Source organism: Enhydra lutris, unplaced genomic scaffold (genome assembly GCF_002288905.1).
Source record: "Enhydra lutris kenyoni isolate GAN:26980312 unplaced genomic scaffold, ASM228890v2 scaffoldscaffold46, whole genome shotgun sequence".
NCBI classification, from domain to species: domain Eukaryota; kingdom Metazoa; phylum Chordata; class Mammalia; order Carnivora; family Mustelidae; genus Enhydra; species Enhydra lutris.
In genome coordinates, this window is record NW_019154130.1 from 9,299,218 (window position 1) to 9,314,852 (window position 15,635).

Consider the following 15,635-nt stretch of genomic DNA (forward strand, 5'->3'; position numbering starts at 1 on the left):
AGTTAGGATAACATCCCAGCTCCTGACCGCTAGAAGGTTCCCCAAGGGCCTGCCCACCTCTCCTTGCTCGCCTCCTATGCCCAATCACTTCTCCCTGCACTGGCAATAGCCCGAGTTCATTTCTCCCTCAAGGTGCTTCCAACTCCTCTTCCCTCTGCAGTAATGCTTTTCCCGGGGCTCCCTGCTGTCACTCCTCTCGAACATTCCCCTTGGAGAACTTGCAGATGAAAAGAGAATTCAAAGCCCTGTCAGCCAACCCGATACTCTCAGATCCGATTTGCATCCTGATCCAAATTGTTAGAAACCCCAAACACTGACTGCAAAACCAAAGGTGAGCGATTACCAGATATTGGATGATATTGAGAGATGATTATTAATAGTTTTAGATGTTGATAATGGTATTGTGATGACATTTTTTAAAAAAATAGCATCACTGAGATATGATTTCCATAAAATAAAATTAGCTCAGTGTGCCTGGATGGCTCAGTAGGTTAAGTATATGATCCTTGATTTTGGCTCAGGTCATGATCTCAGGGTGGTGAGACGGAGGTCCCTGTTGGGCTCCATGCTGGGTGTGGAGCCTGCTTAAGATTCTCTCTCTCTCCCTCTCCCTCCACCCCTCCCCTTGCTCACTCTTTCTCTTTCTCTTAAAAAAAAATTAGTTCACTTTGAATAAGAATTCTGTGAGTTTGCACAAATGTATACAGTTGTGAAACCATGTGGTTATATTGTTTAAAAAGTTCTTTGCTTTTAGAGATCTATGCTGAAGTATTTACAGATGAAGTAGTATAGGAAGAAAATATAATAAGAAGGATAAAGGAGGGAAAAAGCATAGTACAGGGAGGGGGGTGGGCACAGGTGGAGATGGAACAAAGCAGGCCACGAGCACTTGCCTGAGCCGAGTGATGGGTTACACCAGAGGTTCCTTAGAGAGTTCTCGATATTTTGCTGTGTTTAAATTCTCCATAATTCAAGTTTTTAAAAAGTTTTTCTCTCTTGAGAGACCCTTTCTGACCATGTTTGCTAATACACTGCCTCTCACCCCTGTCACCCCTGTTTGAAATTGTGTGATTCTGTCTCCCCAACTAGAATGTGAGCTCTGGCAAAGCAGGGGCTGCCTCCGACTTGTGCGCCCCAAAACATGGAACCGCCTGGCACATAGTAGGTGCTCAGTAAAGGGTTTTTTTTTGCATGCTTGTATGCACGAATGAATGAAGAATGAATGAATGAATTTTCCCACGCCCATTCATTCATCACCAATTATTGGCCATGTTCTACACCCCCAGCCCTGTGGGCAGCCATAGTTACAGAATGAAAGAGTCCCTAGTCCAAACCTTTTTGTCCAGATGGGGAAACTGAGGCCTGGGGAGGAGCAGATACTTGCCTGGAGTCTCACAGCTTGGTAGCCAGATAAGGCTAAGGAGCCCAGCTGAGGCTCTTCTCCTTCACCCCCGTGCCCCAGGGAAGGGGACTCTTGCTGGAGCTGCCTGGGCTATGGCCTTTGTGATCTCCTGCAGGCCTCCCAGTGGTTGCTGGAATGGAGAGCTCTCTGACAGGCTGCACTAAGCCTGAGCACCTCCACACAGTCACTCCTCTGCTGGAGAGCTGGGCGCTTTCCCAGGTGGCAGGCACGACTGTCTTCCTCAAGTGTGAGAATGTGCAGCCGTCTGGCTCCTTCAAGATCCGGGGCATTGGGCATTTCTGCCAGGAGGTAAGGTATTGGCAGGAGGGGAGGAGTGAGATGGTTCGGGAAGGAGGAGCGGGGAGATGGATGCTGGCTGGCTAGGGGTGAGGGCAGGAGGGGAGAAGTAAACTTGTAGTGGGGCTGGATGAGGGGCGAGGAGTGTTGGGGTGGGCTGGGAAGGGACTAACTCTATCCCACACAGGCTCTATGACATCTGCCTGGGTCGGTCCCCAACCCCATTCCTTCTCTTCCCAGGTGGCCAAGAAGGGATGCAGACACCTGGTGTGCTCCTCAGGTGACCCTCAGGGTGGGGTCCTCAGGGCTGCGTTGGGGGGAGGAAGAGCTGGCTGGAGCTGCAGTAAATGTCCAGGTTTCAACCCCCTCAAGATGACCACTTCATGTGTCTTCTTTTAGCCCTCTTCCCATATTCAGGACTCATATCCGAAGTGACAGAAGTCCATTCCATACATGTTTAAGATACAGGCCCCAAGAACTGAAAATTCTTGGGATAAGTGGCTTTCAGGTATAGCTGGATCCAGGAGCTCTCCTTTGTATCTCTCTTCCCTTGTCTTGTCTTTTTTCTATACTAGCTTCATTTTCACACAGACTTCATAGCAGCAAGATGGCCATCAGGAATTCTAGGCCTGCCTCCTATCATCCTGTCGGCTCTAGTGAACAGGAAGCAACCCCTTCTTATTGGTTTTCCTCAATCCATCATTTGGTCTTTTTCACCTAGCTTGGCTCATGTACTCATCCCTGAACCAATCATGGGTTAGGGGCTTGAGTTCTCTGATTGAGTCCATCTAGATCACATACCCACCTCTGGGACCAGAAAGAGAACTCAAAGTTGGGGCATACGAGTGCCGGGAAGGAGTGACCCACAAAGGGAAATGGAGGGGAAAGAAGATGGTGTGTTAACAGGCTAAAACAATGGCACCCCCTTCTGTTGCTTCCACAGGGGGCAACGCAGGCATTGCGGCTGCTTATGCTGCCCGGAAGCTGGGCATCCCTGCCACCATTGTGCTGCCTGAGGGCACCTCCCTGCAGGTGGTGAAGAGGCTGAAGGGGGAGGGGGCTAAGGTGCAGCTGACTGGAAAGGTAAGGACCCCAGGAAGGAGAAGCCAGCTGGGGTGGGCTCTTCCCTTGACCCCCACCTCAACCCTAGGGGAGGGTAGCTCCCTGCTTTTTTCTCTCCTTTTTTAATAAGCAATACCTGGAGCCCAGTCTTCTGGCTGAGCTGAGAGGTGGGAGCGAAGCATATTGTACATGGAAGCCTGGGACCTCCTGCCTCTACCTACCTTGAGAAGACTTCCCCTGCATGAACCCAGGAGAAACAGGAAGCTCAGGGACCAGGAGTGTGTTTGTCTCCTTATAGCCTCATTAACACTTGGTATTATTCATTTAAAAATGTTTGCCATTTGATGAGACAAAAAGTATAAAGAAAGGTGATGGTGGCATCATTTCTCATTCTGAGACCACCCCAATAATGAAAGGTGCCCATCACCAGGGATAGCGCTGATTCATCTTGTTGCCAAAGAAACAGAGATGCAAACATGTAATCCTTCTACCTTCCTAGAAAGAAGTAAAAAATTTCCCTGGAAAAGAGATTTTTTTTTTTAAACCATTAAAATTAAAACTAAAAGCTGGTCTGCAAATACGTAGTGTCCAGCTTCCTTCCTTGCTTTCTCCCTTCTTTCTTCTTTCTTCATCTATTCAACTGTCCTCCCATCCATTACCCCCTCTCCCTTCTCTCTTGCATTCATCTTTCCATCTATCTGTCCATCCATTCACCCATTTATCCACTCACCCATCCATCTATCCATCCATCCATCCATCCATCCATCCATCTGTCCAACATCCATCCATTCATCTATCCCCCAACACCTTTCTCCCTCCTTCCCTTCCTTCCTTCCTTCCTTCCTTCCTTCCAACTCGTACTATGTGTCTGTACTAGGTTAGAGCTAGGGATATAGAGATAGTAAGACATTGTCTCTATTCTCATGAAGCTCAGGTGTTGTTGGGGAGACACACAGATAACCAGATGGTGATAAGAGATTGCAGTAAGTGTTGTGATGGGAAGAACACGGCCCTGACGAAGAACAGAGAAAACATATTGCTTTAATCAGCTATTGCTGCTAGATTGTGCTGCATAACAAACAGCCCCCAGATAGCAGCGGCTTATGAGAAAACCCGGTCTCTCTTGCTCGTGGGCTTGTGAGTGGGCCAGGGTGGCTCTGTGCCAGGCTGCAGGCAGGATTAAGGTCTGCATACATGTCCCCCACATCCCTCTGGACTGGTGGCCACCTGGGACGTGTTCTTCTCCAGGTGAATGGCAGGAGGAGTGGGAGGAAAGACCCTTTTGAGGCTGTGGCTCAGAACGGCTACACTGACATTTCTACCACATGCCACTGGCCAAAGCAAGTCACATGGCTGGGACCTACATCAGTGTAGGTGAGGAAATGGACTCTGGCCCCTGGTGGGAAGAACAGCGGTCACCTGACAAAGGGCTTGGATGTGTGATTCTAATGGAGGGAGCGGGGAGAGAACTGGGCAGTGGTCCTGTGCCTCAGAACTGGGGAGGTGATCCAGGAAAGGCTCCCCAAGAAGGGTCCCCTGTGTTATCTTGAAAGGGAAATACAAGTCCTCCCGTTGGGGAGAGGGTCGTGGGCAGAGGAAGGAGCCTGGAAAGGCCTGGAATGGGAGTGAGCCTGGTGCATTCCACTTGCTGTGGCCTGGCCCCTGGGGGAAGGGGTGACAGGTGAGGCCGGAGAGGGGGACTGTCCCCTCGGCGGACAGGGTGGCTCATAGGTGAGGCTGGCATAGGGCAATGGGGAGCCACGGCCGGAGTCTGAGCAGGAGAGGGGCACGGTGGGCCCTCACTCTGGCTGCTCTCAGGCTGTGGACAGGAGGCAGAAAGCCGGTGGGTGGCACTAAGGGCTGCATAGTTCTGAGTCTCATGTTTGTTTCAATAACTCCAGAGAATGAGGCCCGTCTCTCATGAGGCCCAATCGATGGGCGATTACTTGTGGACAGAGACTATCTCTTTGTTCTCTCTGTGTCCCCCGGCACAGGCTGGGCCCAGCGTGGGTGTTGCTGGGGGCCAGAGGATGGGCGAAGGTGACCTCCGGCCCCCTTGTCACCCTCTGTCCCTTGGAGGAGGGGCTGTTATTTGTCACTTAGCTTCTGCTGGGATTGGCCAGGGCGGGGGCCCCTCCGAAGTCCTGTCTTAGTTTGGGTTCCCCAGAAGCAGACCCTGAGACAAGGGATGGGGTGCATGTAGTTTATTTGAGAGGTGATTACAGAGATTGTGGGGATGTAGAAATGGACAGGGAAGGGAAGAAAGCTCATAGTGGTGTGTCCGGGAGTCATCTCTGTGGGCAACTGGGGTTCAGTCCCCACTCGGGGCTCCCATGGAGGACACACACAGGGAGGGTCAGAGGGCCTGCCCCTTGGCACTGAAGTCTATCCTGCCCACTGCCCCGCAGAATCCCCTGGCCAGAAAATACCCTGCAAGTGACCTCTGTGCTGGGCTGAGGGGACGTGGACTTCTGCCATAGATGCCAAGCCCACGAGAAAAGTGCACCCACCTTTGATGTGGTCCGCGTAGGTCTGTCAAGACCCGGGCAGCCTCTGGCTGCTTGAACTCAACCGGCAGGTCATCCACTGAGCAATTGCTGGTTTTCATGGACACCATCTGTAGGGGCCAAGTGGCTATTTGGGGCCCTGATTTGAGGGGGCTTCTCACCTTTTGGCTGGTTAGAAGCAGAAAAACTGCTTAGCTGGCCTTGGAGTTCACCCTCCCCTACCACTGCAGGCCGGCCTGTTGGGATTGCGGAAAGCACGTGACATCTACTTACCCGACTGGAAGCCTCCGACTTTGACCGAGGAGGCTGCCGGGTCCACCCCAGCTCTGGTCTCGCCTTTGGGGTTCTCCCCAGCCCATCAGACCCTGGGGCCAGGCAGGAGACCTCAGGCTCTGCTCCAGCCTCCAGAGCGGTCTGATTCCTGGGGCTCCTGAGGCCCTCGCTTCTCTTTAGGTCTGGGACGAGGCCAGTCTGAAGGCGCAAGAGTTGGCCAAGAGGGATGGTTGGGTGGACGTCCCTCCGTTTGACCACCCCCTGATCTGGTAAGTTTGTTGCCCCTCCCCCATGGAGCTCAGGGCCCAGACCCTCCTTGAGTTGGGATCCTTCCATTGAACAGAAGGGGAAACTGAGGCCTAGAGAGGAGAAGAGGCTCAGAAGGCAGGCACACTGGGGTTCAGACCCTGCTTCTGCCACTTGAGAGTTGTGACTCTACAAAGTATCTCTCCTCCCCAGGCCTCAGTTTCCACATGTGTACAGTAGAAATGGCAATAGTCAATCCTACTTATTCAGTGTGCTTTGGGACGCATTTATCCATTTGTTCCTCCCCAGAGCTCTCGAGGTGGGAGTTGGATGTCCATTCCACAGGCACAGAGTGCTCAAGGAACTTGCCTGAGATCACACAGCTAGTAAATGGCCAAGACATTGGGTCCCAGGCCCAGAACTTGCTGGATGCCAATTGATAAGCTTGTCCCCTCTTAACACACACACTAACGCTGCTTCTTTCCAAGATCATGGAGGGGATTAAATGGGATAATGTCTGAGAACATGGCTGGGAGGTGGGGGGAGGGGAAAGAATGAGTGAATGAGTACATTGAATGGATGAACGCTGAGCGAGCTAAGGGTTGCAGGGTCTCTGCTCCCCTTGCTGTGGATGGGGATTGGGGTGGTGATGAGGAGAGTTTGTGTATACGTCAGCCTTTGGGAATGGGGGCCTTTCTCACCCTGCTTTCTCCTTCCCCCAGGGAAGGCCACGCCAGCCTGGTGCGAGAGCTAAAGGCAGCACTGGGAACCCCACCTGGGGCCCTGGTGCTGGCAGTAGGGGGTGGAGGGCTCCTGGCTGGGGTGTCAGCTGGCCTGATAGAAGTGGGCTGGCAGCATGTGCCCATCATCGCTGTGGAGACCCAAGGGGCCCACTGTTTCAATGCAGCCATCAAGGCAGGCAGGCTAGTCACACTGCCAGAGATCACCAGGTAGGCATGGGCTGGGGGCATGTATGGGGGCTGGGGGCATGCATGTATTGGGGGGCTGAGGGTGGGACTGTTGCTGTCTTACCAGTGGAGGTAGGGAGTACCCAAGAGACTCAAGTTCACCCTAGGACTCCAATCACAGTAATATCAGAAGGCAATGCTAAAAATGTAGATGAAAGATATGATTCATTTAAGTTTCAGTAATGCATAAAAAAGTTTCATTGGTCTGTATCATTACAAAGGCAGTTTAAGTGTTTTGCAGGTAAGTTAGAAAATGTAGGCAAGCCATAAGCAACAGAAAACAAAATGGCGCCTTCCAGTCCACCCTCCAAAGATGAACAATGGGTTACGTTTTCCCAATCTTTGTTTTCCCCTTATGCATGCATAGTTACATACAAGTGAAACGAGCCTGGCACATAGTAGGTGCTCAACAGATGTTTGTGAAGTGAATGAATGAATCGATCATATATTTTTAAGTTGGGATCGTATCCTTCCTAAACTCTATTTTTCTAGTTCATGTGATCTATCATGAAGATGGTTTCATTTTTTTTTCTGCAATATCATTAGAGAACTTTTTCCTTGTTACCTTATGTAACTGATTTTAATTCAACTGAGGAAAAGTTCTTATGAACCAACTAACTAATAGAGAGTGGCCAGCCTCCAGACCCTGCGTCTTCTTAACATCCTTCGTTGTCATCACCCCAACCATCCTCATGGATGCTGTGTTAGTTTCCTAAGGTTGCCATAAAGATGACCACAAACTAGTGGCTTAAAAGAACAGAAATGCATTCTTTCATAGCCCTGGAAGCTAAAAGTGTGGCATCAAGGAACTAGCAGGGCCACACTCCCTCGGAAGGCCCTAGGGCCTCCTTCAGCTTCTGCCTCTGTCTTCATATAACCTTCTCTGTGTGTCTGTCCTTTCCTTGGAAGGGCACCAGTCATTGAATTTAGGGTCCAGTTTAATCTAGCGTGATGTTATCTTCTAATTCCATCTGCAAAGAACCTAGTTCCAAATTAGATCATATTCTGAGGTTCTGTATGGTCGTGGATTTGGGGAGAGACACTATTCAACCCTCTACAGATACCAGCACTGCCCCTATTTTATTAAACACCCATTACGTGCTGGAACTTACCGTATCGTGGTGTACGACAGCAAGGTGGCTAAAATCAGAACAACCTGTTAAGTCATCTCTATTAAGCACCTATTGTATACAAGGTTCTGGCTGGCCAGTTAGAGAAACAGTCTTTGCTTCAAGGAGAATTCTGTCTGGACATACGAGTCTCCTTAATATCTTTCTGGTACCGTTTCCACTCCTCTCTGATGCCACTCACCCTCCCGTGTCTCTGTGCTGCCTTTCCCTGAAAATTATTTGTGCCTCTATCCTCGGAGCCTTTCCTGTCCCTAGCACCTGAAATACCAGTCCCTCCTACATTGATGAAATGCTCCAGAGCTCAGCTGCACGGTTGCTTCTCATATGCAAAGGTCCCAAAGACCTTCTGTGTCACTCCTCAGCTGTGAAAGAACTTGTGGATGGGCTGGTTTGGGCCCCTCGTTGGGAAGGAGGGTCTTGAGGATGGGGACTGGCTATTCAGCTCTGAGTCCCTCATACCTCCCTCAGAGCGCGGCACAGTGGAGCACTCAGGGAAGTTCGTGGATTTACCATTTTTGTAAAGGACACCGCTCTCCAGCCTGGGGCTCTGACTGGACCCACCTGACAGTCACCTTGCTGGGAATTCTGTCCACTCTCCCACTGGACTCCAGCTCCTTTCCAGCCCTTGTCCCCACCCCGGGGCAGCAGCGCTCCCCTGGATGGCTGTCACAGCCCTCCTCCATTCCCTGGCTCTGCTTGGAGCTTTACTGAGATAGACTTCATGTTTCATGTAATTCGTCCTCTTAGAGGGTAGAGTTCAGTGATTTTAAGTATATTCAGAGTTGTGCCTCCATCACCAAAATCCCTTTTAGAACATTTTCCTTTTTTTTTTTTTTTAAGATTTTAGTTATTCATTTGACAGAGAGAGACAGATCACAAGTAGGCAGAGAGGCAGGCAGAGAGAGAGGGGGAAGCAGGCTCCCCGTTGAGCAGAGATCCCCGATGCGGGGCTCGATCCCAGGACCCTGGGATCATGACCCGAGCCGAAGGCAGAGGCTTAACCCACTGAGCCACCCAGGCGCCCCCTTTTTAGAACATTTTCATCACCTGTCCCCAAGTCCCTCCTCCCCTCCAGCCCCTGGTGATTACTGCTCCACTGCCTGTCCCTAAGGACTCGCCTGTTGGGGACATTTCCATTTGGATGAAGTCATACGATACGTGGCCTTTTGTGTCCGGCTTCTCTCACTCAGCCTCATGTCTCTTGGCTTCATCTGTGTTGTCGTCCTCACTTCATTCCATTTTATGGCCAAATACTACTCCCCCGTGTGGCGGGACCCCACCTTGCCTATCCCTCCCTCAGCGGCTGCACTGTCTGGGTTTCAGGCTATGGGGAGTCGTGCTGCTGCTTGTAGGGACCTTTGCGTGTGGATGACATGTCCGTCTCTCTGGGCTGCGTCCCTACACGTGGTATTGCTGAGTGTCCTTGTTGCCCCGAGTCCTTTGTGTCCTGGCAGGTCAGGGCGTCCTTCCTCCGCTGCTGACCTACGGGACCCTTCAACCCCCCACCCCCTGCTTGCGTAAGGGGTGACTTTCCCAGGCTCTCAGGCCCAGATCTACACTCCCCTCGGCCCCACTCCAGCTGCTGGCCTGTCTTCCCGCCCCTTGGCTGGGTCACGTCTTTCCTGCCACCAACCTCTGCTCATGCTGCTTCCTCTGCCCAGAATGTTCCTGCCCCTCCCCTTCTCTCCTTTCGGCCGGGATCTCTCACCCCAGGGAGAGTGGCCCCACACCTCTGTTTCAGGGAGGGTGCCCTCCCGGTGGTCTCCCTCTGTTTATCTACTTAATTCTCTTTCCCCTCCCAGACTTTGTTCTTACGTATTTATTTATAATCGAGGTTTCTAGTCAACCTAAAACATCATACTCATCTTGGTCATTACCAGGTAGCGATCCGGGAAGCTCTGCATCCTGCTGTCTCACCAGCAGGAGTGGAGTCGCCAGCTGTCACCACACGAAGTGACGACTGTGTTATTGACTCTTTCCTGGGATGGACTTTCCATCCCTGTGGCTTATTAATTTTATAACTGGAAGTTTGTTCCTCTTCATCCTCTATTGGTTTCGCCCAGATCTGCCCCCCCCCCCCACCGCCGCCCCAGCCCTCTCCCTTCCAGTGACCACTAATGACGGGTCTGTAGTTGGGCCCGTGTCTCTCTGGCCATTGTTGTTGACTTTGCTCTTAGTAACCTCGCTGGTGATAGCTACCACCAGCCCTTCCGAAACCTTACTATGCATCAGGCTCTCTTCTACGCACTCGATCATTGGAACTCCACCCCCACGGCACTCTCGTGAACAAGGGACAGTCGTCACCTCCATTTTCAGACTTGGGAAGCTGACGATTGGGGAGGTGCAGTGACCTTCACGAGGTCTCCCTGCTAGCGCGGGGCTCAGGTTTGAAATTGGGCAGCCTGGCTCCTGACTTCTGGGCTCTGGGCCCCTCGGGGCTCAGGGCCAGTTCTGATGGGCTCCCCAAAGGCTCTGCCGGGCCTGAAACACTGCCCGGCTTGGGAAGGAACTGGCAGGTGGGCCATCCCAAGCATAGAGATAAACAGCATGGACACTGGAGCCAGACTGCCTGGATTTCAATCCACACTGCTACGTTCGGACTCGCTGTGTGTCCTTGAGCTACTTCCCTAACCTCCCTGAGCCTCTCAGTTTCCTCCCTTGGAAAATGGAGCACATACATTTCTAACTCCAAGGGGGGATTACGAGGATTAAGAGAGGAAACACATGCATCTATCACCTGGTAGATAGTCAATAAATATTGTTATCGTATAGACATGATAAGTAGCTATGAACGAATAAGACACAACCTAGTCCGTTTCCATGCTTGGGTTTCTGGGGTCTGTGCAAGGACAGCCACAATCGCGGTTACAGAGTTGGAGGGGGTGGTATGCCTTTTTTGATCCCTCATGGGGCGCCCAATTTTGGGGCCACTGCCTCTGTGCCAGTGCTGGGCTGGGCTTTTGTGAGGCTGAGCCCCTGGTCCGTTGCAGGACGGGAAGGGGGCCTGAGGCTTAGAGGGCTGGGTCTTTGAGGGCAGAGGCCCAAGGAGTCTCCAGCTCTGCCCCACACCCTGGCCCTCCCTGCTCCGCCTGCCCTCTCCCACAGCGTGGCCAAGAGCCTGGGTGCCAAGACCGTGGCTGCGAGGGCCCTGGCATGCACGCAGGAACTAGACATCATCTCCGAGGTGGTGGAGGACGGCCAGGCTGTGAGTGCTGTGCAGCAGTTCCTAGGTGAGTGAGACTTGCCCTCCCTCCCCAGGCTTGGGGACCTCCGAAGACCCTGGGTCTCTGGGTGTTCTGTCTTGTCTGTATGCTCAGTGCCTACCGCAGGGCTGGGTGTGCACCAGTTATGCGACAAGTGCATGCTGAACCTGTGGAAGGGTAGGGCCGGAGGCCATGGTGCTACCTCTAGCCTCCGGACATTTGTATGTGCTCTGCTTCCTCCTGGCCACGCCCCCCACCCCCACCCTGGGCCCTGTTCCCTGCCAATTTCACGTGACTTGGGGCTATTCAGTCAAAATGGCGCCTCCTCCAATCTTCCACTCTCATCCCACCTGGGCTGGAGACTCCCCATGGCCTCTGTTCATAGCTGCCTGGTTGTTATTCATCTACAGTGCTAGATGTAAGCCCCGTGGAGGTGAGGCCAGGCGTGTCCTCTTTACTGCGGTGACCCCAGGGCCTTCCTAGCATAGGGCCTGGCAGAGAGTGGGTGCTCCATAAATATTTGTCGAATGAATGGGTGAACGTATGAATGAATGGAAAGGTAGATAATGGGTGGATGGATGGATGGATGGATGGGTGTATGGACAGACACATTGATTAATGGACACATTGATGGATGGACAGACAGTCAAGTGATGGATAGGGGATGGATGGATGAATGCATGGATGGATGGATGGATGGATGGACACACTGATTGATGGATACACTAATGGATGGACAGACAGACAGTCAAATGATGGATAAGGGATGATGGATGAATGGATGGATAGATAGATGGATATGTTGATTGATGGATACACTGATGAATGGACAGACAGACAGCCAAATGATGGATAAAGGAATGGATGGATGGATAGATAGATGAAAGGTGGATGGATGGAGGGATGGGTGGTCAGATTGATGGATGAAGAGAGGGTCAGGCAGATGATGGATTGTGAGCTGGCTGGCTGGCTGGCTGGCAGGCTTCGTGGATTTGTGGTGCCCAGAGCCTACCGAGCACTAAATGCTTCTTCTTCCCTTTCTCTCTTCTCATGCACTCCATTCCCCTGCTCCGGGCAGATGACGAGCGCATGTTGGTGGAGCCTGCCTGCGGGGCCCCTCTGGCTGTCATCTACTCAGGCCTCCTGGGGAGGCTCCAGGCTGAGGGCCACCTGCGCCCATCCCTGGCCTCGGTCGTGGTCATTGTGTGTGGAGGCAACAACATTGATAGCGGAGCGTTGCAGGCTCTGAAAGCCCAGCTGGGTCAGAGCTGACGGCTCCTCATCCGGAATGGACACCCCATAGCTGGCTGAGGGGCCTCTGTGCTCATGGATGGCCATGGAAGCTGCTCCATGCTTCTGTGCCAGCTGCCTCCTGCAGGAAGCCCTCCTGAAATGCTTCCCTTGGCTCCCCCGCAGACCTAGTCAATAAACACTCTGACATGAAGTTGTGACTCCAGCTGGTCCCATCTTTCTGGCTCCGTGAGCTCACAGAAGGCCCCCAGCAACCTTGAGGCTGGCCCTGCGTGAAGGGACTCTCCATCACACAGCTGGGACCAGAAAGCCAAGGATTCAAACCTTGGAGCTCTGAGACAGTCCAGTCGTGCTGAACTCCTGGCAGGGCTTCCCTCACCTGGGGGACCTGCCCAGGAGGAGAGGGGGTCATTCTGCACAGCTATACTCAGACCCGGGTGGGCAAGGACAGTAACACCTGGCTTTCTCTAGAGCTTTGTATGTGCTGGAAACTTCTAAGACATTTCCACTCATCGCCTTCTTTAATGTTCACAAAGGCACCATGAAGCAGAAACCATTATATCATCCCTGTTCTAAAGATGGGGAAACTGAGGCACAGGACGGTGACCAAACCCACTCGATGTCCTGATGGGCATGTGGCCCAGCCAGGCTCAAACCCTGTGATTTTCAATATGGCTCTATTTCTTGGACCTCAGCCTTCTTTGTGCGCTGGCTGATGGTGATGGGACGCTGGGGTAGGAAGCAGGACTGACGGATGGGTTTGGACGCACCTGTGGGTTGCAACGAGGGTGGGTGCCGGTCCTGGAATTGGGAACCTCTTCCCCATGGGAAGAATCTCTTAGAAAACAGAGGGGAAATTTGAATCTTTTGGAGCCACCAGGGGGCAGCAAAGTGTCTCTGATGGGGAAGCCTGGATCAGGGCAGGGGAGGCCCAGACCGGCCCCTCCAGCCTCCCTTGGCTCTTTCTCTAGAGGGGGCCGGCCCTTACCCCGTCTGGGGGCATGCTGAGGTCCCAGAGATGGCTAGGACCCACGAGAGCTTGGCATTGGGGAGCCCTATCCAACCCTCACTGCCTTGCTGGAAACAAGGCTCAGAGCGTGGAGTCCACCAGGCATCACAGCCCCTGGTAGATAGTGAGGCCTTCCCCTGGGCCCCCCTTTCCTGCCTCCTGCAGGCTGTGTGTGTGTGTGGGCAAGTGCTCTCCCTTCTCTGGGCCTCAGGCTGCACCTCTGTGCTGGAGAGGGCCCACTTGTAGCTTCCCACCTCCTTTCCTCTCCCCAGGCTGTTGCCCCTGCCAGGCACCACCTCCCTCTCTCAAGAGGAGAACTTGAGGGCGTCAGTGACGTCCCTTTGCCTCTGTCCCCTTCTCTCCTGGACCCCAGACACTGCCCTCCATGCTCAGCTTTGTGCCTCCCGAAGCCACCGGGCCCAGCAGTATTTCCTTGGAATCTTATAGCGTGAGATCCCCAGAGTAGAGGGGGCGCAGAGAACCCCAGCAGAGGACTCAGCCAGAATCGAGCCTGACGCCGTTCCTCCTCACCACCTTGAGCAAGCGAAGCTCTGCTTCAGAGCCTCAGTGTTCTGATCTGTGAAATGGGTGGTTTGCGGGTTCTTGCTACGGACCTGGCATATGTCAATCAAGGTTGGTTCTTACTATGTCCTGAGCGCTTCTCCCCAGCCACAAGGGGTGGAGAAGAGCCAGAATGTATTCATGGCTTGAGTATCTGCCACGTGCAAATGGGCCTTAGCAGTCATTTCATTTAATCCCCTGCAATTACTCACGTGGTTGATACTGTAACGTTCATTTTTGCAAATGAGGAAACTGAGGCACAGAGCAGCTGAGAGCTTCCTCCAGTGAGTGGCAGAGCTCACCTCAGTCCCAGGTGTTCTGTCTCCCAGTCAGGCCTCTGCCCTCAGCCACACTCCTGGGAGACTCGTCAGCTGCTGTTTGCTCCCTTCCTCGTCTCGGTGGGCCGGAGATAAGAAGCCGAGGGGCCTGTTGACCCCATTCAGATAACACCCGCCAATAACCTTACTGTAGCCCTCCCTGGCTGACACCCCAGGAATGCCAAGGACAGGGTGGGGGCGCAGGGAGAGGGCAAGTACACAGGTGGTGGAAGCCGAGGCCGTGGATGCCATGCAAAGATGGCATGACCTGGTCTCGCAAGTCGGGGTGTGGGCACAGGGACCCTCACTTTCTGTCTCTGCCCTCTCAACCGCTCCGAGGGGCATCAGGAAGCCTAGCTGAGGGTCTTGGGAGCAGGAGCTTCTCTGTGTTTGTCCAGGGCTGTGCGGAGAGCTTGGCAGCCTGGGCCGCCAGGTGTGTGTACCTGTTTGGACACGCCCAGCCTCCCCCTCTCCCTGCTGGGGCCCCTGTCCTGGGTCGGAGGACCCCATGGGCTCCCTGTGGCTTTCCTCTGTCCCCTCACCGGGCTGATTCCAGCACCCTGCCTCCCGAGACCTCTCCTCCATCTAGTCCTTTATTCCAGCCTCAAGCCTGGGAATCCAGACAAGGTGGGATGTGAGGAGGGGGCCCAGGGTCATACCACGGCTGCTCTCCCTTTCCCAGCTTGGGCAGGACCCATACAAGGCAGGACATGGGGCTCCGTACCTGTGGAGTGGCAGGTTGTTGGGGACCCTCTCGTTGGGGACATAACAACTGAGGCTTCGTGTCCCTAGTCGTCTGTGTGTGGTTGTGTGTGCACCCGTGTGCTCATGATCCTGCATGCACACATGTTTGTGTCCACGTGTGTGCCTGTGGGAGAGTGCACACACTCGTGTATTTATGAGGGAATAGTGCCATTAAGTGAGGGTTATCTGATTTCCCTCCAAGTGTGTAATGCTTCCCATTTGTGCATTTGGGACTTAACATCTCATCACTCGCCCCATATCAAACTTAGGTGTCTGCAGAGAGGCAGGGAGGCAGGGAAGGAGCTAGACTTTTGGGAATGGTAGGGATTGGAGCAAACTGAGAGCTTCTGCTCTATGGAAAGGAGGCAGCCACTGACTGGTTGAGCGCAGTGTAACAGATATCCCGATTGTTTAGCTCAGAATCAAAGCAATTTGGGAAACACCATATACGCTCTTTCCCCACATATTCATATAAAGTCTCTGACAAGTCCTGCAAGAAAGTGACTGCTCTGAATTAGGAGGAGGAGCATGTCACCCCAGCCTGACCCAGTGTGAGGGTCCTATCTCCCTGGGCCACAGTGATTGGTTCAAGGGTGGGACCAGGGGCCACGCTGTTCAAATAGACTGTCAGGACTTCAAGAGGGAATTGGGAGACACCCATGGAC

At 53.1% G+C, this 15,635-nt stretch overlaps 1 protein-coding gene across 1 annotated transcript; it reads left to right on the plus strand.

The window, feature by feature from the left end:
- Positions 1–1,515: 1,515 nt before the first annotated feature.
- LOC111156494 (serine dehydratase like) lies at positions 1,516–12,532 on the plus strand. Its single transcript, XM_022517431.1, has 7 exons — positions 1,516–1,711; positions 1,940–1,979; positions 2,643–2,782; positions 5,722–5,810; positions 6,510–6,737; positions 10,991–11,115; positions 12,167–12,532. Exons 1-7 carry the CDS (start codon positions 1,538–1,540, stop codon positions 12,358–12,360), a joined length of 990 nt encoding a protein of 329 aa, XP_022373139.1. The 5' UTR covers positions 1,516–1,537; the 3' UTR covers positions 12,361–12,532.
- Positions 12,533–15,635: the final 3,103 nt, after the last annotated feature.